Source organism: Acinonyx jubatus, chromosome A2, assembly GCF_027475565.1.
Source record: "Acinonyx jubatus isolate Ajub_Pintada_27869175 chromosome A2, VMU_Ajub_asm_v1.0, whole genome shotgun sequence".
Lineage (NCBI taxonomy): Eukaryota > Metazoa > Chordata > Mammalia > Carnivora > Felidae > Acinonyx > Acinonyx jubatus.
In genome coordinates this window covers 163,495,557-163,520,412 of record NC_069383.1, presented here as the reverse complement: position 1 = coordinate 163,520,412, position 24,856 = coordinate 163,495,557, and the positions used below count along the sequence as shown (strand labels likewise).

At 48.1% G+C, this 24,856-nt stretch overlaps 2 protein-coding genes across 3 annotated transcripts in view; both read right to left on the bottom strand.

Annotated features, from left to right (window-relative positions):
- LOC106982164 (zinc finger protein 77) overlaps positions 1 to 9,149 on the bottom strand; it is a 107,178-nt gene extending 98,029 nt beyond the window's left edge. Inside the window, exons 1-3 of the mRNA XM_053220156.1 lie at positions 9,002 to 9,149; positions 3,367 to 3,493; positions 315 to 372 (exon numbers count right to left, since the gene is read on the bottom strand). Of these exons, the coding sequence (XP_053076131.1) occupies positions 315 to 372; positions 3,367 to 3,493; positions 9,002 to 9,004 (188 nt within the window). The 5' untranslated portion in view covers positions 9,005 to 9,149. The remainder of the gene's footprint in view (positions 1 to 314; positions 373 to 3,366; positions 3,494 to 9,001) is intronic.
- The window catches only part of LOC106982151 (zinc finger protein 77-like), a 122,162-nt gene that overhangs the window by 37,420 nt on the left and 59,886 nt on the right, over positions 1 to 24,856 (bottom strand). The gene's annotated exons all lie outside the window — the stretch shown is intronic.

Sequence of the window (24,856 nt, the reverse complement as noted above, 5' to 3'; positions counted from 1 at the left end):
GTGATGTTTGTGGCACTGTCTGCATGGTTACAAAATGGTAAAAGCCTAAAACCCATCATGCTTATGCCATAATCTCTGGCTGACAACTCAAACAGAGTCATAACATTTTGGGATTCGTACATATAGTTTTCTCTGACCATTTTTTCCAACGCAATGTTTTTTCACATGATCAATACCTAGAATAAATTTATAAAAATTTCTTGTGAAAATTTTGACTACACGATTGTTGTGCTAGGTTTACAGCTGTTCTCTAATTTCAGGTCAGTCTCACAATCGCCAACATCCCCCCTTACTCCCTTACAAGTGTCACTCACCTCAAAAGCCCTTCTTGCATTCGGGTCAGATCTCCATTGCTGTGAAATTTCTGCTTCTCTACAAACACAGAACGGGAATCATTTTTTGTAAACATTAGTATTTTCTCTTCACTCAGAGGCTCATTATGCAAAGAATTCTGCTAAGTCTTTGATCCACTCATTTTACCTTGACTGGGAGAAACTATAAGAATTGGGAGCCTAGGGGGCACCTGGGTGGCTCGGTCAGTTAGGCGTCTGACCAGCTCAGGTCATGTCTCACAGTCTATGAGTTCGAGCCCCATGTCGGGCTCTGTGCTGACAGCTCGGAGCCTGGAGCCTGCTTCAGATTCTGTGTCTCCTTCTCTCTCTCCCTCTCCCCTGCTCATGCTCTGTCTCTCTCTGTCTCAAAAATAAATAAAAACATTAAAAAAATTAAAAAAAAAAAAGAATTGGGAGCCTAGTTGAATTTCGTGGAAATGACCTGATGCATAAGGTTAAAAAACAGACCATATGTCTGCTTCTATTCATACTAATCCTGAAATGTAAATGAACTTCATCACGAAGAACGGTCATGGGACTAAAAACTTCTGAGGACCTTTGGGACATGGGACTTTGGCAATAATAGAGAAAGTGTCTGAACTGGCAGCCCATTCATTCAGAAATACTTCAAACAAGATGCAGACTAATGTGGAGATAAGACTTATTAGAAGAGGCAGTTAGGAAGGAACTGGGCAAGATACACACATCCACACCCTACCTCTATAGGAAGACAGAAAGACTGGCCATGTGGGCTAAGGTGGATGCAAAATCCAACAGGGAGGACAGGTGAATGGCAGACATCACCCTGCTCAAACAAAGACTGAGTCATGTTTCTAATGGATGTGTCCAAACGCCAATCCCTTCTCCAGAACCTGGTCCACCTGACGGTTGGCCTGTTCTGAAGGCACATAGGCCCTCAGTGGAGGCTGCCTGCACTGCCCCAGCTCCCATTAGGAGATTAGATGGTGTGTGTGTGGCTGCTGCCCTGACCCTGAAAAGAGCTCAGCAGAAGGGAGGATCTGAAGGGCAACAAGCAATATGGAAGATGGGCCTAACTTTCGTCTTCACAGTCATGATGACTGATAATTGTGGGACTTTTTATTATTCATTCATTCATTCATTCACTCACTCACTCACTCATTTTTTGGTAGAAGCATACTGACCTATATATTCGTGTCAGGTGTGCAACATGGGGATTCAACGATTCCATACATTACAAAATGCTCACCATAAGAAGTGTGATTGCTGTCACTATACAAAACTACAAAATTATTGACCATATTCCCTGTGCTCTACTTTTCCTTTCCATGACTTATTCAATTAAGTGCAAATCTGTACTTCTCAATCCCCTCCATGATTTCACCTGTCTCTCAATCCCATTCCAATCTCACAAACACCAATTTGTTGTCTACGGTTTTAAGTCTGTTCCTATTTTCTGTTGTCTGTTCATTTTGTCATTTAGATTCCACATATCCCACATGTAAGTAACGTGTTTTGTTGGTCTCTCTGTCGGACTTATTTACTTGGTATAATACTCTCTAGGTCCATCCATGTTGTCACAAACGTCACGAATTCGTCCCTTTTGTATTACTGAGGGATAGTCCCTTGTACGTAGATACAACATCTTCATTATCCATTCATCTGTTGAAGGACATCTGCATTGCTTCCCTATGTTGAGTACAGCGAGTAACAGTCCGGTGAACCAGGGGGTACACATATCTTATCGTGCTGGCTTTTTTTCTTTGGTGAACTACCCAGAAGCGGAATTATGGACTACATGGTACTGTTGTGTTTCATTTTATTGTGGAAATTCCAAACTGTTTGCCAAGCTGGTTGCACCCATTTAAACCCCACAGACGAGGAGTTTCCTTTTCTCCACATCCTCACCAACACTCGTATTTCCTGTCTTTTTGACACTAGCCATTCCGGCTGCTGTGAGGGGACAGCTCATTGTGGTTTTGATGTGCACTTCCCTGAGGATTAGTGATACTGAGCAGCTTTTCATGTGCCAAGAGGCCATCTCTATTATTTTCTGTGGGAAAATGTCTGTTATGTTCCCTTTTCAATTTTTTATTTTTCCTTTTGTTTCCCTTACCTGAAGGGATGAGTCCACAAAAATACTGCTAAGGCTGATGTCCATGAGTTTAGCACCTCTGTTTTGTCTTAAGCTGTGTATGGGTTCAAGTCCTACACCGAGGTGTTTAATCCATATTGAGTTTCCTTTCAGGTAAGGGGTGTGAAGCTGGCCCAGTTTCACCTCCTTACAAGTAGCTGCCTCATTTTCCCAACACCACTTATTGAAGAGACAGTCTTTTCCCCCATTGTATATTCTCTGCTCCTTCTTTAGAGACTCTTTAACCATATAAACACGGGTTCATTTCTGGACTTTCTATTCTGTTGCCTTGATGTTGGTGTCTGGATTTGTGCCAGTACTATATTGTTTTGTTGAGTATAGTTTGAAATCTGGGACTGTTTTATTCAGCTTTGGTATGCCTTCTCAAAACTGCTTTGGTTATTTGGAATCTTTTCTGTTCCACACAGAATTTAGAATTTCTTGCTATAGTTCTTTGAAAAATACTATCAATATATTGATAGGGATTGCACTGAATATGTAGAGCACTTTTCATAGTATAGGCATTTGCAAAACAGTTGGTCCATACTATCCATGACAAAGGTGTAACATTCCCTTTATTGTGTCATCTTCAATGTCTTTCATTAAATGTTTTATACCTGCCAGAGTACAAATCTTTCAACTTCCTTGGTTACTTTTAAGACAGTATCCTGTAGTTTTTGAAGTAACTGAATATGGGTTTGTTTTCTTAATTTCTCTGCTGTTCTGGTAGTAAATATAAAAATGGAACAGATTTTGGAATATTAATTTGTGTTCTGCAACGTTACTAAATCCATGTATTAGTTCTAGTAGTATTTGGTAAAGTCCTAAGGGTATTCTATGTACAGTCTCATGTGATTTGCAAATATTGAGCTTTTCTTCCTCCTCCTGAAAAGACCAGTGAAGGTATGGAGCCATCCTTACCCACGGAGGACAGATTCCTGCAGGTCTCCAGCATCACATCTCTGTAAAGCTTCCTCTGACCACGATCCAGCAAAGCCCACTCTTCTGGGGTGAACTTCACAGCCACATCCTCAAAGACCACAGAGGCCTGAAACATACCACACACTCTATTGCTGCAAGCTCCATCATCACCCATGTGTGTGGGAGGATGAAGGGTGACAGGCGGGGAGCTGCACTCCATTCCTAGGACCCCTGAGTCACAACAGAGGGTGAGGACAACAGCTGACATGGACTTACACACTCCCAATTTACTGGGATATTTACACTGAGACAGATCTGAGCAGACCAGTACTGTACAGACCGAAAACTGCAATATTAACTCGGACAACACACAGACCGGAGGACACACGCTTGGCTTGCTCTAAGACGATTATGCCTCCTCAGCTCCAAGAACTGGAACCAGAATGTCAGGATGCTGTGGACACTCAGATTCCAGGGCTGCTTGATGGCAGCAGCTCTCGCCCTGGAAGGAACAAGGGCAAGAAGCCTGCTGGAGTCCCCTCTCTTCCGACAGGCAGACACGACCCTTTCCCCAGATTAGTTGGGCTCTGGGCACGGACACAGGCCAGGGCCCGGGCGCCTGGCACACCTGATGTGTAAGACGAGTCCGGGGCCTTAAGAAACTTGGAAGTCAGCAGGGCCGCTCCAACATTTAACCCAGGGCCCAGAATTCAAGGAAAAGGGCACCAGAAGGAAGAGTCCCTGAGGGATTGATGGGGACACAGCCACCGCTCACGTTAACACAGGGGGAAGAATCACAGCGTATGGACCGTTTTTAGGCAACAGGCCTGAGTGATGGAAAGATACGCAGCAAAGGGCGCAGTGAGCACACAGCTGAATGCACACGGGCTCCTGAGTGACCTGCCTCGAAATGGCCACAGGCCCTAACTAACCCCTGCGACTTACAACCGGGCACAGGTCCCACACAGGGAGCATTCCAAAGGTTCCCATGCTCCCTCGTGACCCCATAACTGTAGCCCCCTAGCACCGCCTCCTGGCAGACGGTCTCTCCTTTGCCATCCTGTCCGCTGCTCCCTTGCAGGGTATTCAGCAAACTCCCATCTCCTCTGTTCTGCCTTGGGGGGAATTCTCTCACCCCCTGAGCTGCGGGCCTCCCCCTGATCGGGTCACCCCACATTTGTTGGCCTTCACAGGGGCCCTCTGCTGTACTGGGCCTCTCCTGGGATTTCCTAGGAATTTCTTGGGAGTTTCCCTTGGTGGACTGACTCTAAGTGTTCTCTGGGCAGCTGACAACCTCCACCTGAGGTTCCTCCTTGGTGAGGATCCCAAGTCCCAGGGGGCGTCTATGGGGCACCCCTTGCCCAACAGGATGAGGGATTTCCCCTCTTGCCCTTCAGGGGGGATCCTTGACTCCTTCTCCTTTCTTTTTGCCCTTTGGCAGGTGTAACCACAGTCCTCACCAGGCAGCCAAAGTTCTCTATCCAAGGGGTCCCTGGTATGGTCTATGGGTCTGAGGGTGAACAAGGTCAGACCATTCGGGCCTGTATGGGCGAGTGACCCCTTTCCTCTCCTCTCCACTCTGTTCCCAAGGTCTATTCCCAACGAGTGGCAAATATGGCAATGGCAGCTCGGCCGTGGTGAATCCGCACATGTGAAGGACTCAGCTGGGACCCTTTCCTGATGCTGGCTGAGTCTCGGCAGCCTTGCTTCTGTCAGATTCCCCCCTTAACTCCTTAGTTCCCATGTATGCAGCTGCCATCTTGATCTACAAGCAAACACATTCCTACACATCTGAGTGGTGAGCCCTCCCCTCCTTTTTGCTTAAGTACAGTGAGAATCTGTTCTCCTTGTAACAAGACACCATTGGACACATTGGTTATTTCACCAAAGATTTGACAGGAATGTCGGATTTGAGACAGACCTGCAAAGACCCAGAAATAACCAGACAGCTTGAAGGAATTAAGGCGGACTTTGTGGAGCCAATCAACCCCCCTGGAAATACTGGCCCAATGCCTTCCTGGCAGAGTTCCCAGCAGCCTTACCAGGTGAGTCAAGTCAAGTCCTGGCAGGTGCCGGAAACCTCAGGATGGTTTGGGGACCTTGAGAAGAAGAAATCACATAAATCTACAGGTCTTGCAGACAAGTCTGATGACAAATATTTGGCTTGTCTTCTGGCCTCAAGGGGCTATAAAAGTTCAATCCAGAGATTCCTGATAACAATTTTGAGCAAAGCAAGCTTCTTGAAAAACCTATTTGGCCAATCGCTGTTCTTCCTGAGCTTTTGTAAGTAACTAGGCGATGATGGTTAAAACTGAACTTGTTTCACAAACCATCAGTCTTGATTTGGCTATCTCTGGAAACAGGAGTGAATTCAGAGAGACAATAATTATGTTTCAAAACCACCTCTTTGGAGATATTGGAATTTGATAGTATTTCTTATAAACCAGATTAGATCCTGAATTCTTCTGGTTCCTCAAATACCTGGCCATGGATCTCCAAACTAAGGTTTTGAATCTTCCTTTGTCATGACCTAAAGTCATTAAAAATTAAAACTGTTTTTCTTAAAATTCTGAATACCAATGCTAGACAACTTGAGGTGAAATTTAGAGAAATTTCCACAACAGCTCATGATAGAGAATCTCCATGCCTGTTACTCTGTCGGGAAAATCATAAGACCCCAGGGACACAGGATTATTTGAACAGCTGGAAAATGGGAAGGACTCCCCAAATGCATGACTCAACTATCACCTTGACCAATTCTGCATGAATGTGTAAGGAAAATCACTCCTTAAAACCCAGAGTATACCCCACTCCATGGGATTAACTATGGACTTGTGGAAATAATAGATGGGATCACATTCCTGATCTTGGACTGGATGACACATGTGGGGATGCCCTTATCTCCCACAACAAGTATCTCCCATTTGCTATCGATTCCCATAATATATCATTAAGGGGAGACATCATGCGCCCCTGGTTTCAGCAAGTGGATGTCTACCAGGCAGGTGCCCAAGGCCAGTGGCCGAGATGGAGACACTAGGACACACAGGGCCAGGAAAGACTAGACATCTGTGGAGGAAAAGGAATCATCAGCTTCACAGACAATAACTGAGTGTTGTGGATTTATCTGTCGCGGAAACAAGAGGAACACACGAAGAGAGAGTTCCAGCATGTGTGCTTATGACCTGCGTGATGTAGTTTTCTCACGGAACAAAAGACGGTCATCTACACAGGAAGAGACGGGGAAGTTCAAGTCTACTAACAACGTGAAGGGTCCATCCGCCCAGACAACCCAGAGAAAGGATACACCCTGACGTGGAGAAAACACAACATGCTGAAATGAAACAGGCTGAATGTCCCCAGGACGTGAAGGAAACAGAACATCAGGAAGAAGACATGTGAGTTACAGGTCACAACATGCTGGAAATGCTTCCACAGAAGAGGGAATCCCACACGTGAGAAATGCTCAGCCCTGGAGGAATCAGATAAACCAACGTGAGACGTCCAGGAGACCCCGTGTGACACACTCGAGCTGGACACCATGAAGTCGCAAGTGATGGGACCCAGAACCGACATATGGTTCACACTCCGCTCCTCGTTTCCTGCTGACGTGTAACTTATTCACGAGCTACAACATGCAATGTCCCCCCAGCACAGAAGGACTTACGAGGCATTTACCCTGGAGACAAGTCCACACTGCCGGCAGCAGCAGCCCCTGTCCCCTGCAAGGCCCCTGCCCCTAGTACAACAATCCCCTCCCCTACCTTTGCAATCATTGTTGTCAATACATGTCTCTCCTTACTCAATTCGTATTTTTCCTTTGAACCTGGTTTGACCAACTGTCCACAACCACCCCTTTCCTACCCAAACTTTACCCAGGCTGCTGTCTTCCCCACAGATCCCTGAACTGCAGGTGGCCCACACTCTGAGCATCCACTGAGCTGAGGAACAAGGCCCTGGGGACCTGAGCCAATGAGGCCTTCCTCCACCACAAGGGTGGGATCCTGACACTGGGCCTTCCTGCCCATTCGCCTCCTGCAGAACAGCCAAGCCTCGTTCTCTTTCACTGGAGGGTCCCTGAGATGGGAGCTGGTCCCTGTTGGAACCGATTGTAGTAAACTGTCCTCAGCCAGGTGCAGATTTGAGGTCATCTCCCAAGTCTGTCACCAGCTAGACCTCAAGCTGATGAGCTTGTACTCACAGAACTTTGCCCCACGTTTCCCTAAGCTGTCCTTTCCAGCTGTCCTTTTAACTCAGGCAAATGACAGGAACCCGCCCCTGGAGCAGACCCACTGCCCTCACCAGACCTCCAGGGCCCCAACCTCCCCGACCAGTTTGAGGAGCCCCGGGATTCCTGTCTGTGCAGAGGGACCTGGAGGGACCTCTGGAATGACCACCAATTACCTTTACCTCATTATCACACTGAAGTCTCCACTGGGGGAGGAGCACAGCCTCCTGTACATGACTCACTTCCTGGGGACAGGCCTGCTGCCCTAAGGCCCACCCGCAGCACCCTTTCTTCCCACCCCACACAGGACGAGGAGGCTTCCCCATGGAAATACCCATCCCAGCTCTAAACCAGAAGAGCCCATCCACCCTCCCTCCGGGGAGTCAGGGCTTTGGAAGTTATTTCCTGTGATCTACTGATCTCTGTATCTGCTGCTAATAAAGTTTTCTTCCTGGGACTGCTCAGTGTGGAGCAGTTTCTGACTCACCAAGCAGAGAACTCAGGTTGGTTGGGTGACAGGTCCACCGTGGGTCCCCCTGTAAGCTCAGCGGGTTAAGGGGGTGCCCAGAAAAGCAATCGTTTTAGGACCCCAGCTCCATTCCGTGATCTACGCCTCTCCGGCTCTAATTGCCCAGCACACCCCTTGCAGAACTTCCTGGTCCGGGTCAGAATCACAAAGAAATGGAAAAACAGAAAAGCAATCTCAGCCATTTACGACTTGAAGGGAACAGCGTGGAAGCAAAGGCTGACAGTCTGCACCAGGCCAGGAAACAGCCAAACCCGTGAAACTCTCCGCGCCGTTTCCAAAGTGAGAAGGCCCTGCATTTCTTACCCGAGATCGCAGCCCAGGACCCCATGCGCGTGCACCTGCTCCCTCAGCGCGCGCTCAGCCCCGGCCCCACGTCCCACACTTACCTCCGCTGGATTCTAACGTCCAAGTCTCAGCCCCCGGGAGCAGCTCTGGCTCCGTGACCGTCACACTGCACGCGTGCTTTCTGGGCACGTCTTCCAGCTCGGTCCGAGCAACCTCACGCCCGCCTAGACTGCCCCTGACAGAGCTCCCCTTTCTGAATATTCATCGTCACCCTCCATAAAAGACCCCCCCACCCTGGGGAGTCGCGGATTCGGAAGCTATTCTCTGCGGTCTCTTTACGGCTGCAAACAGTTTCCTTTGAGACAACTCACCCGGACAGTCTCTACCTGTCCCCCACCGAGGAGCAAACTCCTGCTTAGTCAGGTCGTCGCACACGCTCCCCGAATCCCAGGCCTCCCCCCTCCCCCAGCCTTCCTTCCCAGTTCCATCCTCCCAGGACCCAGGTGCCAACCGTAGGGAGGGGGACACCCCGCCGCGGCCGCTTCCACCTAGGTCCGGCTGGTCCCATCCGCCCCTCCTGCCCGCGCACTCACCATCTCGGGGCCCCGCTCCGCGCCCTCGGGGCGTCCTCCTACGCCGCGCACACCCGCAACCGTGGCAGCGCAGGATCCTACTGCGCCAGCCGCCCCGGCTGAAAGCCACACCCACCGGGCTCTCGCTCGGGCCTGATTGGGTGGTGTACAGGTCCCGGGCCCTAATTGGGCGATCCTTCAGTCCCTGCGATCTGATTGGATGGTGCTCCGAAGATAACTCGCCCGATCCTGATTGGACATTACCGAGCCACTTCGCTTCCGCGCCGTGATAGGACAGCCTTCGGCCCTTCACGTTGTGATTGGAGGGTAATCCTGGCACCGCCCATTGTGGCCGCAAATTGGGCAGATTCCCCACCCCCCCGCAGTCCCGCCTCCTGCCCCCTGAGTGACAGGCTGGCGGTAGACACGTGTCCAATCCGCCTGCCAGGATCGGCTCTCAGCAGAATGCGCTCCGGGCCGGCTGAGCCGCCTGCCTCCTTCTTCTGCGTCAGGAATCTGGTTCAGTTTCCGACTAGCCTCCCTTGTCCAGCGTCGCATCGGGACGCGACAGAACAGAAGGACCCGATGAGCCTTCAGTCCATGGCCCCTACAGGGTGACGGTGCACTTGTCCCCTGTGTTTAAGAACAGCTCACCGACGGGGTGCCTCAGAGCCTGCAGCCTGCTTCAGATTCGGTGTCTCCCTCTCTCTGTGTCCCTCCCCCGCTTGTGCTCTCTGTCTTCCAAAAATAAATGAACATTAAAAATTAAAAAAAAAAAAAAAAGAGAGACAGACAGAACAGCTCACTGTGTGAGCTCACCCAAGGGGAAATAGACCTCCTTGGGTGTTGACCTGGCCCTTTGAAAGCGTGAGGCCCCGCCCTCTGAATCAACATCCACTTCTCCGGCCTCAGGTCAATAAAAAGTGCCCTGGGGCCTCAGCCATCAAGGGACGTGGGACCCCGCGGCCCCTGCGGCCCACAGCCACAGGTGTGACACGTTACAACCCTCAGGTTTGCGTTATATTCTGCAAGGGAAGTCACAGCACATCCAGTTTGTAATCAGACCCTGTAAATGAGAAATGTAAAGGTTCCATTTCCTTCTTCAGGTGGTGCATTGATGTGGGACAGCTCTGAGAACATACAAAAAAAAAAAAAAAAAAAGAACACCGAGTTTTACTCTTAAAAGCGTGAGCCCTATGGGATGTGAATATCTCCATTTTCCTAAACAAATTTAAAGGCCACAATAGCCAGGAAATCATGCCTCCTGGGCACTGTTGAAATACTTCGTGTGTCTACGGATTTGCCCACTCTGCCTATTTAATGTAAGTGACTCACACCATGTGGCCTGGTGTGGCTGGTGTCTTCCACGTGGTATAACACTGTCACCATACGTTCACGTGCATGATGCGTCTGTCCTTCATTCCTCTCTGGGGCTGAATCACCGTCCGTCCTGTGTCTACGCTGCACCCTGTTCATCCATCCACGACTGGGGGACACTTGGGACGTTTCCCTCTTTTGCGGGGAACGCACAGTTTTGCACCTGGCATTCGTGTGCACACATCTGAGCGTCCGTCTCCGTTTCCGTAGGCCTGGAACACTTGGGTCACGCTGCCGTTCTGTGTTTCACTTCTTGAGGAACCACCAAACTTTTTTCCACGTCAGCTGCCCTGACACTCCCGCCAGCCAAGCACAGGGTTCCGCTTCCTCCACATCCTGGCCGCCGCTTCTTTCTGGATTCTGGCTCCTAGCCGTCCTCGTGAGTGGGAAGTGGCATCTCATCGTGGTTCTGACTCGCATCGTCCTGATGGGAGGATCGTTTCCTGTGTCTATTAGACATTTGTGCATCATCTTAAGAGAAATGTCTGATCAAGGTTTTGCTCCCTTTCTGACGGCGATGAGTTTTTGTCATTCAGATAGGAGTTCTTTGTGTATTCTGCAGGATAAAATCTTATCATACATGCGATTTACAAGGATGTTCTCCCATCTTATGGGTGTCCTTATAACCTCTTGTTAGTGACCTTTGATGTGCAGAAGATTTTCATCTTGCGGAAGCTTCATTTACCTACTTTTTCTTGTGTTCCCTGTGACTATCAGGTCACAGTTAAGAAATCTTACGGAATACAAGTTCATGAGGATTTCTCCCTGGATTTCTTTCACTCTCAGGTCCCCAGGACAGGCCCCTCAGGGCTGGGGATTCTCGGCAGAGATGTTTCCAAGGCCTGGAACTGAGATGCTCTGGTGTCACACATGTCCCTAGACAGTTGTTTAATGTGATAGGCCATGAAGGAGTTTCTGGTTTAAGTGACGATCTTTGATTCTTATGCAAATACACTTCGATACATCCGTACCTTCACCATTATGCTTCCAACATGCAAGTTCTTGATGACTGCTCAATCTGGGGTAATTCCCTCTGCCTCATTATATAGAAAAGCATGTCCATGATTGAACACTTGTTCTTATGTATAAAATTCTGAAGTGGGATTTGTGAAGTTCCAAGAAAAACTTGGTTATAGTATTGATGAAATTCTACTAAAACCATCCAACTATTGGCGAAGTATTGACATCATGGGAACATTTCCTGGAATCTCTCTCAGCCCACCTGCAACCCGGGAAATGCTCATGGCTCCAACTCTAATTCTGTCTGCACTCCAATCTCCACGTCATTGCCACTGCTACAGCCCAGCATGATCCACCATCTTGGTGGACATCACCAGCCTAGTGCCCGTTGTCATGGTAACGGAGGGATCCTGTGAGGCTGCCCGATCGGCTCGTGTTGGGCATCCACACCACCCACCATCAAAGCGAGACTTCTTGGTCAACCAGCGCATGGAAACCACCCCATCCACTCCTCTCATGTCTGTCGTTCCTCCTCCCTCCGCCCCCCTCACTCCTCTGCAGCGACACTGGCTCCTGGTATCCTTTGAATCCAAGGTCCCCTCCCTCCTCCAGAATGCATTCATTATATGGGGCTGCCGTAACACAGTGCCAGACAAACGTGTGTGGTGTCACAAATGAGTCACCTGGAAGCCTGAGATCAAGTTGTCCGCAAGGTTGGTTCCTACTGGAGGCTCTGAAGGACAGTCTGTCCCAGGCCTCCCTCCCAGCTTCTGGGGGTTGCCCACAACCCTTTGCATTCCTTGGCAGGTAGACACATCATGCCAATCCCTGCTTCTGTCTCACATGGTCAAGCCCTGTCTTCAGCGCAGGCCTCTGTGTCCCAATTTCCCCGTTTTATAAGGACACCCATCACTGGGTCAAGACCTACCCTAATCCAGTGTGGCTCATCTTCCTTAAATGTACAAACACCTTATTTCTAGATAAGGCTGTATTTTGAGGTTCCACATAGACAGGAAATGTGGGGGTAGAATACTGAACCCAGAGTATGTGTGTGTTTGTACTGCATATACCTTGTCATGAATTTAGGTATCAACTTCCAGTGTTACGTGAAATCACTATTTTACTCTTTCACTTTCCTATTCCCACCAACCTCCTGTACCTGTATCTCTGATACAAGTTTACCCAGATAGAAGATGCTATGCATGTTTCCCAGAATAGTCTTCTGAACTGTGTTTAAATATGACCTGTATATTAACAAATGACACTCTCTTCACCTTTAACTGGCAGAGAGTTATATCAAAATATCTCTTTGGGGCGCCTGGGTGGCTCAGTCGGTTGAGCGTCCGACTTCGGCTCAGGTCATGATCTCGCAGCTTGTGAGTTCGAGCCCCACGTCAGACTCTGTGCTGACAGCTCGGAGCCTGGAGCCTGCTTCGGATTCTGTGTCTCCCTCTCTCTCTGCCCCTAACCCACTCACATTCTGTCTCTGTCTCTCTCAAAAATAAATAAACATTTTTTTTAATTAAAAAAAAAAAAAGGAACTGATCTGTGTCAACTGGGGGCATATCAACAGAACCATGAGTGATCTGAATAAAAGAGAAAGGCCTGGCCCATTTTTCCTCCACTGGCATCACACAAGGAGACACCACTGGGTGGAGCATTGCCAATCAATTACCCACCCATCACGGGAAGAAACGTCCTGTTCAGCATAGTCAGCACTATTCCTAGCGAGAATAAGTAAGGGGGGAAGGACAGGTTTCCAATTGTGGTATCAATTTTCATGTAAACATTTAAGAGCTATTTGGAAAACACACAGTGGGAAGCAGCATTTCCAGAAATTAGCAGTTTCCTCAAGGCAGTTATGCCTGGAGCTCCGTGTAAGAACTCATTCCCACCACCTCTAAGACTCACCTCACCAACAACACTGTTCTGGTTGTTCACAGGCAAGCAGGGAAGATGCGTGTCTGTCTCCCCATTCCCCAATGTTAAAAAAATTTTTTTTAAACAATTATTTATTATTGAGAGGCAGCAAGAGACAGCATGGGGAGGGGGGTGCAGGGCGCAGAGAGAGGGGGAGACACAGAATCCGAAGCAGGCTCCAGGCTCCGAGCTGTCAGCACAGAGCCCCACGCGGGGCTCGAACTCACAAACCATGAGATCATGACCTGAGCTGAAGTCAGATGCTTAAAGGAGGGAGCCACCCAGGCGCCCCTTCCCCTTCCCCAATCTTAACCTGCAAGAGGGCGACTCCCGGTGTTCTTTGTCAAAGGTCATTACATAAGCATCATTAGGAATGACTAAGGCGTTTCTAGAACTAAAAGGTGGTAGCCGCAAAAGAATTAAGGAAAATCACACCAGAAAGAAAATGAATACAAAAGCGAACCCTCCACAATGAGGGCAGGAGGCCAGCAGGGGGCGCTCCCCATCCAATCCCCGGGCAGCTGTAGACTCCACACGAAAGAGGCGCGGGGCGCACACAACTTTACTGCCCCCGCCCGCGTGAGAAAGCTTTCCTCTGCCCAGCAACAGTCCAGCCAATGAGAGACGGACACAGCGCAGCCAATGAGAAGCCACCGTCGTCTAACCACCGACTTGCCCCCAAGGATTTTTTTCTTTATAACAGCCGTTCCCAACTCCGCCCCCAGCGTCCTCCCCCTCCCCCCGCCTCCCCCTTACCTGTAAAAGAGCGTCCTCCCCTTTCCTCTCTGAACTTGCGCATGGATTTGCCAATTCTTGCGTGTCCTGATTTGCAATTCTTGCTAGTGCCAATAAACCCACTTTTTTTGCGGGTGGAATACGTGATGCTAAAGGTCAACCTTACTCGGTGTCAGAAACTGAGCCCGTTAGCAGTGTGCTGGCCTTCCGTCCAAGTCCTCAGCAAGATGTGATGGGAAGTGGGGCTCAGGAGTGAAAGAGAGCTCAAGAGCCCAGAGCTTCGGATTCTGTGTCGCCCTCTCTCTCTGTTCCTTTACCCCTCACACTCTGTCTCGCTGTCTCTCAAAAAAAAGAAACAAAGAAAAAAAGAATTCTGGAGATGTTTTTAGTGCAAAAAAAGTGGTCTATAAAGCGTGGGGACAGGACCTGGGGGCAGATAGAGCTGCAGTGCAATTGTGAGGGGCAACTGATTATCCTTTGCAGTTCGGGGAGGGAAAGACAGAGGAAGTTTCCAAACCCATTTTATTTTATTTATTTTATTATTTATTTTTTAAAATTTACATCCAAATTAGCGTATAGTGCAACAATGATTTCAGGAGCAGATTCCTTAGTGCCCCTTCCCCATTTAGCCCATCCCCCCTCCCACAACCCCTCCAGGAACCCTCTGTTTGTTCTCCATATTTAAGAGTCTCTATATGATTTGTCCCCCTCCCTGCTTTTACATTATTTTTGTTTCCCTTCCCTTATGTGCATCTCTTTTGTATCTTAAGGTCCTCATATGAGTGAAGTCATATGATTTTTGTCTTTCTCCGACTAATTTCACTTAGCATAACACCCCCCAGTTCCATCCACGTAATTGCAAATGGCAAGACTTCATACTCTTTGATTGCTGAGTAATACTCCATTGTGTGTGTGTGTGTGTGTGTATACACCACATTTTCTTTAGCCATTCACCCATCGATGGACATTTGGGCTCTTTCCATACTTTGGCAATTGTTGATAGCGCTGCTATAAACATTGGGGTGCATGTACCCCTTCAAAACAGCATACCCGTATCCCTTGGATAAATACCCAGTAGTGCAATTGTTGGGTCGTAGGGTAGTTCTGTTTTTAGTTTTTTGAGGACCCTCCAGACTGTTTTCCAGAGTGGCTGCACCAGCTTGCTTTCCCATCCAAACCCATTTTAATACGTTAAAGAAGGCTTACAGGATCCTGGAGGCCCAGCTATTGACAAACTAAGGTTGTTGTTGGGGTTGTGTTTTTGTGTTTTTGTTTGTTTGTGGTTTTGTTTGGGTATTTATTTATTTATTTATCTCTAGCAAGGGATTAAGACAGTTGGGCATTCCTGGAGGAAAGTCCTACTCCGCCAGCCTGAAGTATTTGTCAATGGGCTACAAGCCATAAGGAAATTTAATTGTATCTACAGTTCTTTCGCCTTTCCTCTCTGCATCATGTGGGCGCAGACTGTTCCTGGGTAGAGGTCTTTGACCAAGTCCTTCTGGAACCAACCTGTTCCTGTTGAAACAGCGGTAGTTAGGAATTTCTCTTTCTGTTCTAAAGAAAAAGCTAAGGAATGGGATCCCAGTCATCAAAATACTTGAAGAGCATCCCTCAAGACCCATTGTGTCATACCTTCTGGTTTTGTTTTTTTTTTTAACATTTATTCATTTTTGAGAGACAGACAGAGACAAAGCGTGAGCAGGGGAGGGGCAGAGAGACAGGGAGACACAGAATCTGAAGCAGACTCCAGGCTCTGAGCTGTCAGCACAACAGAGCCCCACGTGGGGCTTGAACCCACAAACCGTGAGATCATGACCTGAGCTGAAGTCACAGGCTTAACTGACTGAGCCACCCAGGCACCCCACCCTCTGGTTTTGTATTTAAAAAATTATGGTCTCGAGGAGGGCACCTTTTGGGATGAGCACTGGGTGTTGTATGGAAACCAATTTGACAATAAATTTCATATATTGAAAAATAAATAAATAAATAATTATGGTCTCTCCTCACACACATTTCTTTTTTTTTTTAACTTATTTTTTAAAGTTTAAATCCAAGTTAACACGTAGTGCAACAGTGATTTCAGGAAGAGAATTTAGTGATACATCCTCTATGTATAATACCCAGTGCTCATCTCAGCAAGGGTCCTCCTTAGTGCCCCTTACCCATTTAGCCCATCCTCCCCTCCCACAACCCCTCCAGCAACCCTCAGTTTGTTCTCCGTATTTATGAGTCTCTTCTGTTTTGTCCCCCTCCCTGTTTTTATATTATTTTTGTTTCCCTTCCCTTATGTTCATCTGTTTTTCTCTTAAAGTCCTCATATGAGTGAAGTCATATGATTTTTGTCTTTCTCTAATTTCACTTAGCACAATACCCTCCAGTTCCATCCACGTAGTTGCAAATGGCAAGACTTCATTCTTTTTGATTGCCAAGTAATACCCCATTGTATATATGTACCACATCTTCTTTATCCATTCATCCATTGATGGCCATTCGGGCTCTTTCCATACTTTGGCTATTGTCGATAGTGCTGCTATCAACACGGAGGTGCATGTGTCCCTTCGAAACAGCACACCTGTATCCCTTGGGTAAATGCCTCGTAGTGCAATGGCTGGGTCATAGGGTAGTTCCATTTTTAATTTTTTGAGGAACCTCCATACTGTTTTCCAGAGTGGCTGCACCAGTTTGCATTCCCACCAACAATGCAAAAGAGATCCCCTCTCTCCGCATCCTCACCCACATCTGTTGTTGCCTGAGTTGTTACTGTTAGCCATTCTGACAGGTGTGAGGGGGTATCTCATGGTGGTTTTGATTTGTATTTTCCTGATGAGGAGCGAAGTTGGGCATTTTTTCATCCTCACACACATTTCTAACTAACTTCATTAGAAGTAACTTAGAACATCAATGGCCATTATTAGAGACTTCTGGTCTCCCCAGATGGATTCTTAACAAAGTTGAATTGGACAGCTTTGTCGCTAAAATTGCCAAAACCAGACTGATGAGGGAGCGCAAAGCAAGCTGAGACCCGGCAAACTCCCTCCCCCACGCCCCAGAGTGGGATCTGTGTGACATTCCTCAGGCAATCCTGGCTGCCCAAGAACAAAAGAAAGGGGGGGAAAAAACCCAATGGTCAACTGATGGAGAGCACAGTCGTGCAGGACGTGAGTCTCCATCAGCTCACAAATGTCCTAGTAAATTACAAGGAACAAGACAATCTTATCAATAGCGTCTAACCACCAGAAACCCATAGACTCAATTTCCTGAAGCCCTAACATCACCCTCCCACTCCATGGTGATGTGGGGAACAAACGCCAGATAAAAATTTAAATAAAATTAAACCTCTTGGGGCGCCTGGGTGGCTCAGTCGGTTAAGTGTCCGACTTCGGCTCAGGTCATGATCTCATGGTTTGTGGGTTCAAGCCCTGCGTGGGGCTCTGTTGTGCTGACAGCTCAGAGCCTGGAGTCTGCTTCAGATTCTGTGTCTCCCTCTCTCTTTGTCCCTCCCCTGCTCTCACTCTCTCTCTCTCTCTCTCAAAAATAAATAAACATTAAAAAATTTTTTTCTAATTAAATTTCTTTGTAACCTGTGGCCCATTGGCAAATATTTGAGACAGGCAGAGTAAAACATTCCACCAATTAACTCTCAACTGTCTTGTCTTCATGTTAATGCCTTACAAGAGGGAAAAACCACCTTAGCTTGACCACAGCAAGGCCCCTGCTACCTTAGGAGTCCTCTTTAGCATATGAAAGTCCTTTTGGAAACTTTCCTTCTCTACCTCCCCCAAGTCCCAGGTCACCCCCCACACTAACGACACAGTGCCTCTGCCCACAGGTCCTGTCCCCGTGCTTTACTAATAGCACCTTTTTGCACCAAAGATGTCTCAAGAATTCTTTCTTGGCCATTGGCTCTGGACCCCCACCATCGCCCCAAAACCCCATCAAGATGGGATGTCTACTTCAATGGGTATTTGGAAGCTTCCAAACACTATCAGAATGTAAATTCCCTTCTCTGGAAAACACTATTTCTAAAGTATCAGAGACAAACCACTGAAAGATGTCAAAATGGCTTCCAAGTCTCCTTCTCCTTCCCCATCTTCTTTGTCTCCAGACACGTGGGCGCCCCTTCCAGTGCAGACCAGGCCATCAGTGCCCCCTTCTTCTCTTCCCTCTGCTCCCTCCCTACCACCTGTGTACCCCCACCCTCCTCCTAATCCTTTCAGTGAAGGTCCTTTTCCTCTGATTCTCTCCCCAATCCTTGCTCTCCTGAACCTTTTAAAACACACCCCTGTGGGGATCCAAATAAAGCCCAAGGTGAAGCCTGGTGGTCAGAGGCTGAACTGGGAGCCAGAGTTAGACTTTCCCAAAGTGACTGAGGATTCCCAGTGGTTTGCTGAAGAATTTAACAGTTATTCAAACTCACCACCCTGGTTTCTCAGATTTATACCAGTTGGATCACATGCTTGCTGGAGACGGCCAGGCCAAACACTGGATGAAACTAGCCCAGTGGGAACACCCTAAAGAGTATTGGGGAATCAGACACCTACATTTTGGCCAGGATGCTAGAACATTCACTGGAAATACTGAGCGATGCCATCTTCCCTTAAGCCTGGGGAGGGGAACAAAACTCAGCCTTGCACATCACAACCTGATGAACCTTTTCATGATGATTACAATGGACTCCAAATTGCCTTTCAAGAAAATTCTGGTTGAACTTTAGTTACTGAATGTACCTGGGTAGCTCATAACTCTGTTTATGCATGAGCACAACCGAATTCTTTCTCATTTAGGCAAAAGAAACCAGCGTGGAATGAGAAACTGTGACCATTCCAGACTCAGGTAATTTCACGGACACGCTCCTCACTTGAAGAAAGACGAATACGAATACATTCTCAATTTCCACTTATGGCAAATGGAAGCCCCTACACAAAATGATGAAAACAAAAAACTCTGCTTTCTGCAATTATTGCAAAGAGCCAGGGTGTTGGGGAAAAAGTTTGTTACAAATGTAAGCACTCCACCCCGTGTCCCTCCAGCCAGCCCTTCCCACACCCTCCTCACTCCCAGCGACGGGGCTCCAGGGTTCCCACAGGGGCTGTTGTCAGTCCTCCCTCTCAGTCAGCTTGTGGAACTGAAGTTTTGGGGTGATGGTGGGGTGGTCCGGAGCCGACAGCGAAGAAAGAATTCCTGAACAAATCTCTGTGGTCAAAAGATGATTTTATTAAAGCACGGGAACAGGACCCATGGGCAGGAAGAGCCGCACTGGGGTTGTGACGGGTGACTCATTATACGCCCTCAGGTTGGCAGGGGGTCAGGGATAGAGTAAGTCTCGAAGGTCTTTTGGAAGCAAGGTTTCCAGGACCTTGAGGGGCTGGCTGCTGCTGGGGAAAACACCATTTATTACCATTTAATAAAACCTCAGTCATGAGACCCTTCAAATGTATATCAGAGGTCCACAGGCTTGGCGGACGATTGCCAGCATGTATCTTGGGGGAGGTGAGATAAAGGGAGTAGACTGACACGGTCCACGAGGTCAGGATAATGTTAAGCCCAGATTGCCTTTTGCTCCCAGCAAAGTGTCTTCATGGAGGAAGCTGAGCTCCGAGAAGGAGGTCGCTCTGCCAGTTTCAAGGACTTGTCAATGAGCTGTAGGCAGTAAGGGAATTTAATTTTTCGTTTGCCTTAGTTTCCCACATTGCCATGGCAAGCACTTAAACCCCTTTCCTTTGTTCGTGGGTAGCCAGGAGTGTCCGAGGGATGTCTCACATATCTCACCTGGTGTGTGTGTGTGTGTGTGTGTGTGTGTGTGTACCTTGCCCTCAGCTTGCCCCATCCTCCCCCATCAGAACCACCTCCACGTTGGGAAGGGATCTCTATCCTTGTCGACACCAGTACATTCTTGGTGCCCAGCCCCCTGCTGTAACGCAGCCCCTGCCTGGAAGGGCTAAAAAACCAGCTCCACTATGGGGGGGGGGGGGGGGATCTCTAAAATATCTCAGCAGGTTCCTGCCTGTCAGCCTATTCCTTGTCTAGGCGCTTTGAGAAATACCCTCTTCTTCCTTTCTCCTCCCCTATTCACGTCTTAGGCCGAGTCTTCCAAGAAAGGTAAAATCCCAGAATTTCATTTCCTCAAAATGGGCAAGTAATTCTGGAATGGGGCAGTAGTAATCAAAATAGCCAATGAGAGGAAATAAGTGAGCCCAGGTCCTCTCTTCTATGCTCTGTCTCTGAGACACTAGAGCAGAGTCTAAGAACACGGGTCATTTGTTCCCATCAGGTCAGCTACCATGCTCTTTCTGGGCAGAATCCAGTGACCTCCCATCAAGACTCAACCAGATCCTTCAAAACCTCTTCCCAGGGGCGCCTGGGGGGGGGGGGGGGCGGGGTTCAGCCGTTTAAGCCTCTGACTCTGGATTTTTGATTTCAGCGCAGGTCATGATCTCAGTCCTTGGGATGGAGCCCCACACCCAGCTCCGTGCTGACAGCGGGGAGCCTGCTTGGGATTCTCTCCCTGCCCCTCCCTGCTCATGCTCTCTCTCTCTCTCTCTCAAAATAAATTTTATTCTATTTTTTATTCTTTAAGTTCACTTCTTTTTGCAGAGAGAAAGAGAGCATGCGTCAGCATGAGTGGGGGAGGGGCAGAGAGAGAGGGAGACACAGAATCTGAAACAGGCTCCAGGCTCTGTGCCCACAGAGCCTGACGCAGGGCTTCAACTCACAGACAGCGAGATCATGACCTGAGCCGAAGTTGGACACTCAACCGACTGAGCCACCAAGGCACCCACCCCTCAAAATAAATGTTAAAAAGTAAATACATTTTAAAAGAAAGTCTTATTAAACCAATCTTTTTAAAGGGTGCCTGGGTGGCTCGGTCGTTGCGCAGAATCTGACTTTGACTCAGGTCATGATCTCACTGTTCGTGAGTTCGAGTCCCACATCAGGAGAGCTCAAGCCTCGCTCTGTTTCCCTCTCTCTGCCCCTCGCCCACTTGCAGTCTCTCTCAAAAAAACAAACAAACAAACAAAACAAACACAATAAAACAACAAAAAACACCTCTTCCCAGAATTAGTCCATACCCTATAAATAAGGAAGCCCTTTAGGGCATCAAGCCGATGCCAGACTGAAAGCCTCGGTGTCTCATGACCCCCTGCACTACTCCCTGTAACACCCATCTTACTTAGCAGAAAATCCAGTGGCTGACCTTGGACACCTGTCCGAGACGTCTCGGCAATAAATAACATCTTCCCTCCACACCGTTGTTCCCAACCCCCATTGGCTATAGACACCCACTGCCACTGAGAGCAAACTTTTCACTGGGACTTATCTATGCAGTGGATTTTCGTATTCCAGTCGGTAAGCGTAGCGAGTTTTTGCTCTCACTTGGAGGCACAGAAATACACCGGACAGTCGTGCCCCAGGCACCCACACAGCGTCTGACTTCATAAGCCCCGACAGCTGATCTGGAGGCTAGAAAGTTTTCTGCCTCTCTCCTTTGTTACACTATGGAGATAATTTCATTCTCTGCTTCCCTTCAATGGAAGACATTATCTACCTGTTAAACTCTGGGGTTTAAAGGGACATAAAGTCTCAAAAATCTGCAGTCTGCTCAAACTCAGGATCAATACTCGGGGCACTCGATCTTGGAACTGGACATTTGGATCCAGACAAAACCCCTCATGGCTGGTTAATGCTGACACATCCTTTGGACGCCCTATGGCATTGAACATGCCACCCCTCTACACAATAAAGATTTTTCATAGCTTATTGATTGGTGTTTTAAAAAGGATCAAACTGGGGGCGCCCAGGTGGCTGTCGGTTAAGCGTCTGACTTCAGCTCAGGTCACGATCTCACAGTCTGAGTTCGAGCCCCACGTCGGGCTCTGTGCTGACAGCCCAGAGCCTGGAGCCTGCTTCGGATTCTGTGTCTCCCTCTCTCTCTGCCCCTCCCCCACTCACTGTTTCTCTCTCTCCTCAGCCAAGGGTAAAACCACACATTTAGACCAATAGCTGGTACAGACTTCCCCAAAAGGCAGCAGGCAACATCGGGGTCGCAGCCCTCCTGAGACGTTCAGCCTCGCCTGGGTTCCTTTTTCTCATCGTTGCTTCTTCTCTGTCCTTCGTGGAAAGAACGTGCCCTTGTCCACCTTTCCCAAACTGTTACAAAAGAGGGGAATCTCTTCTTCGAGTTGTGGCCTTTCAGAAACCCCCTCATCACGGCCCTGTGATACAGTCATTTTCACTGGCTTTCTCCTAAGAGGTAAGACGTTCAGAATTTAAAGAAGTCTTTCTTTCATCTGAACTCATCACTGACACGGGATTCTTATGCAGTAGTTTCTAAAAATGCAGCTCTATAGGCTGCATTTGATAACACATTTGGTTCCAGACAGTTCTTTTGGAATAACAATACCACTTTTTTTTTTAAAGTTTATTTATTTTGAGAGAGAGAGAGACAGAGAGAGCAGGGGATGGGGGGCGGGGGGGAGACAGAGACAGAGACAGAGACGATGCCAAGCAGGCTTCGTGCAGTCGGTGTGCAGAGCCTGATGTAGGGCCTGAACTCACGAAACCGTGAGACCATGACCTGAGCCGAAATCAAGAGTTGGACACTCAACTGACTGAGCCTCCCAAGCGCCGCTAACAATACATTTTAAAATGTCTTTTGGGGCACCTGGCTGGCAGGGTTGGAGCAGCCACAGGACCCTTTTTTTTTTTCTTTTTTAAAAGAATTTTATTTTAATGCTTATTTACTTTTGAGAGAGAGAGAGAATGCAGGCAGGGGAGAGGCAGCGAGAGAGGGAGACACAGAATCCGAAGCAGGCCCCAGGCTCCGAGCTGTCAGCACAGAGCCCGACGCGGGGCTCCAACCACGAACCGTGAGATCATGACCCGAGTCGAAGTCGGATGCTTAACTGACTGAGCCACCCAGGCACCCCCATGGGACTCTTGATCTTGGAGTCATTAGTTTGAGAGCCACATTGGAGATAGACCTTAAATAAATAATAAACTTTGAAGTTTTGCCATTATTGCAAAAAATTTCATCAGCTACTGCTTTGCATTATTTGCACTACATCTGCCCCAGTCCCGAGTTGATTCTTGTGCTCCTACAGGACCCACTATTGTTTTCTTTTTAATAATAATTTAAGCAATTCCTATGCTCAATATGGGGCCCAAACTCACAACCCTGGGATCAAGAGTCACATGCCAGGCACCCCTCCGCTGTTCTACCTTCTATGCTGCTTCTCCAAGACACTTCCAGGATGCATCCAGGACTCCGGGTTTGCTTTTATAAATAAGACCTTTCTCCCTGAAGTCTCAGTAAGTGACAATAAAACTTCAGTTGAGTACTTTCAGACCTAGGGTCCGGTTTAGAATATTCACCTGTTGGGGCGCCTGGTTCATTCAGTCAGTCAAGCATCCGACTCTTGGTTTCGGCTCAGGTCATGATCTCATGGTTTGTGGGATCAATCCCAGCATTGGGCTCTGTGCTGACAGGACAGAGCCTGCTTGGGATTCTCGCTCTCCCTCTCTCTCTGCCCCTCCCCTGCTCACACTTTCTCTCTCTCTCAAAAACAAATAATCCTTTTGAGGCGCCTGGGTAGCTCAGTCGGTTGGGAGCCTGTCTTTGGCTAAGGTCATGGTCTCACAATCCATGGGTTCGAGCCACATGCCGGGTTCTGTGCCGACAGCTCAGAGCCTGGAGCCTGCTTCAGATTCTGTGTCTCCCTCTCTCTCTGCCCCTCCCCCGCTGGCACTCTGTCTCTCTCTCTCTCAAAAATAAAAATAAAAATCCAAACAAAATTAGAGAAACAAATAAGTATTAAAAAAAGAATATTATTCACAGAATGTAGAATTGCCAAGCTAAGCTACTTAGTTTTGTATATTTATTCTAAGGTTTCTACATTGTTGCCTGTCAATTTTGTGAAAATGATGTACCTATTAGATGATTCCCCATCCTTACCATCTCTCTCTCTGTCTCTTCAGATTTTATTTTTAAGTAATCGCTACACCCAACGTGGGGCTTGAACTCACAACCCTGAGATCAAGAGCTGTGCGCTCTACTGACCGGGCCGGCCGGCCGCCCCTCCGATGCTTACCAGCTTGATAAATACAGACGAGGTAGGAAGTGCTGGAGAGTTCCTCCAGTTTCCTTCGCGGGCCCCTAACTGGTTTCCACCGCTGTGCACCTTCCCTCGCTCAAGTGAGACACAGAACCAAGACACATCCTCCCCAGCACTGAGGGACAAAACCACTAACAACGGAAAGCCGGTCTCTTGGTCAGAAATGCCCTTGAAGAACGATCTTGGGGACATCTCATGACCCAGCGCTGACTGTCAACTACACACTCCGAAGGAAAGACGCCCTCGGACTCGATACGCCTTCAGCTACTGCTTTACTGTCCCACCAGGAGGAAGAAAGGCTTCCGCCTCTGCCATGAATGGCCTCGCCAGTGGCAGACCGTCACAGCTCAGCCCATGAAAATACACTCCACTTGAACTCCCGCTTCACGACAACGCGCTGTTATACCAGCCCCTCCTAGAACCCCCCCTCTCCTCTATAAAAGAGCATTCCTCTCCTTTGTTCTCCAGACACGTCTATACCCTTGCTGAAGCGTTCCTCTGCTGACCTGCTAAGGACAGATAACCATTTTTCCTGGCGAAGGAACTGTTCAGTTTTACTTTTAAGATAAACGGTATTTAGTACTATTTCTTCTGAATATGTATGGAAGAAATGACACACTCCAAAAATGAGTCACTTTCCCAGCAGGTCATATTTGAACATAAAATCTCGGGTAACGAATCAGGAAACTCTTATAAAGATTTAAAAGATTGGAAAGCCCAGGTAAGATGCTTTCTAAGAAATAATGGGGGGGGGGGGCGATTGTTTCACAAA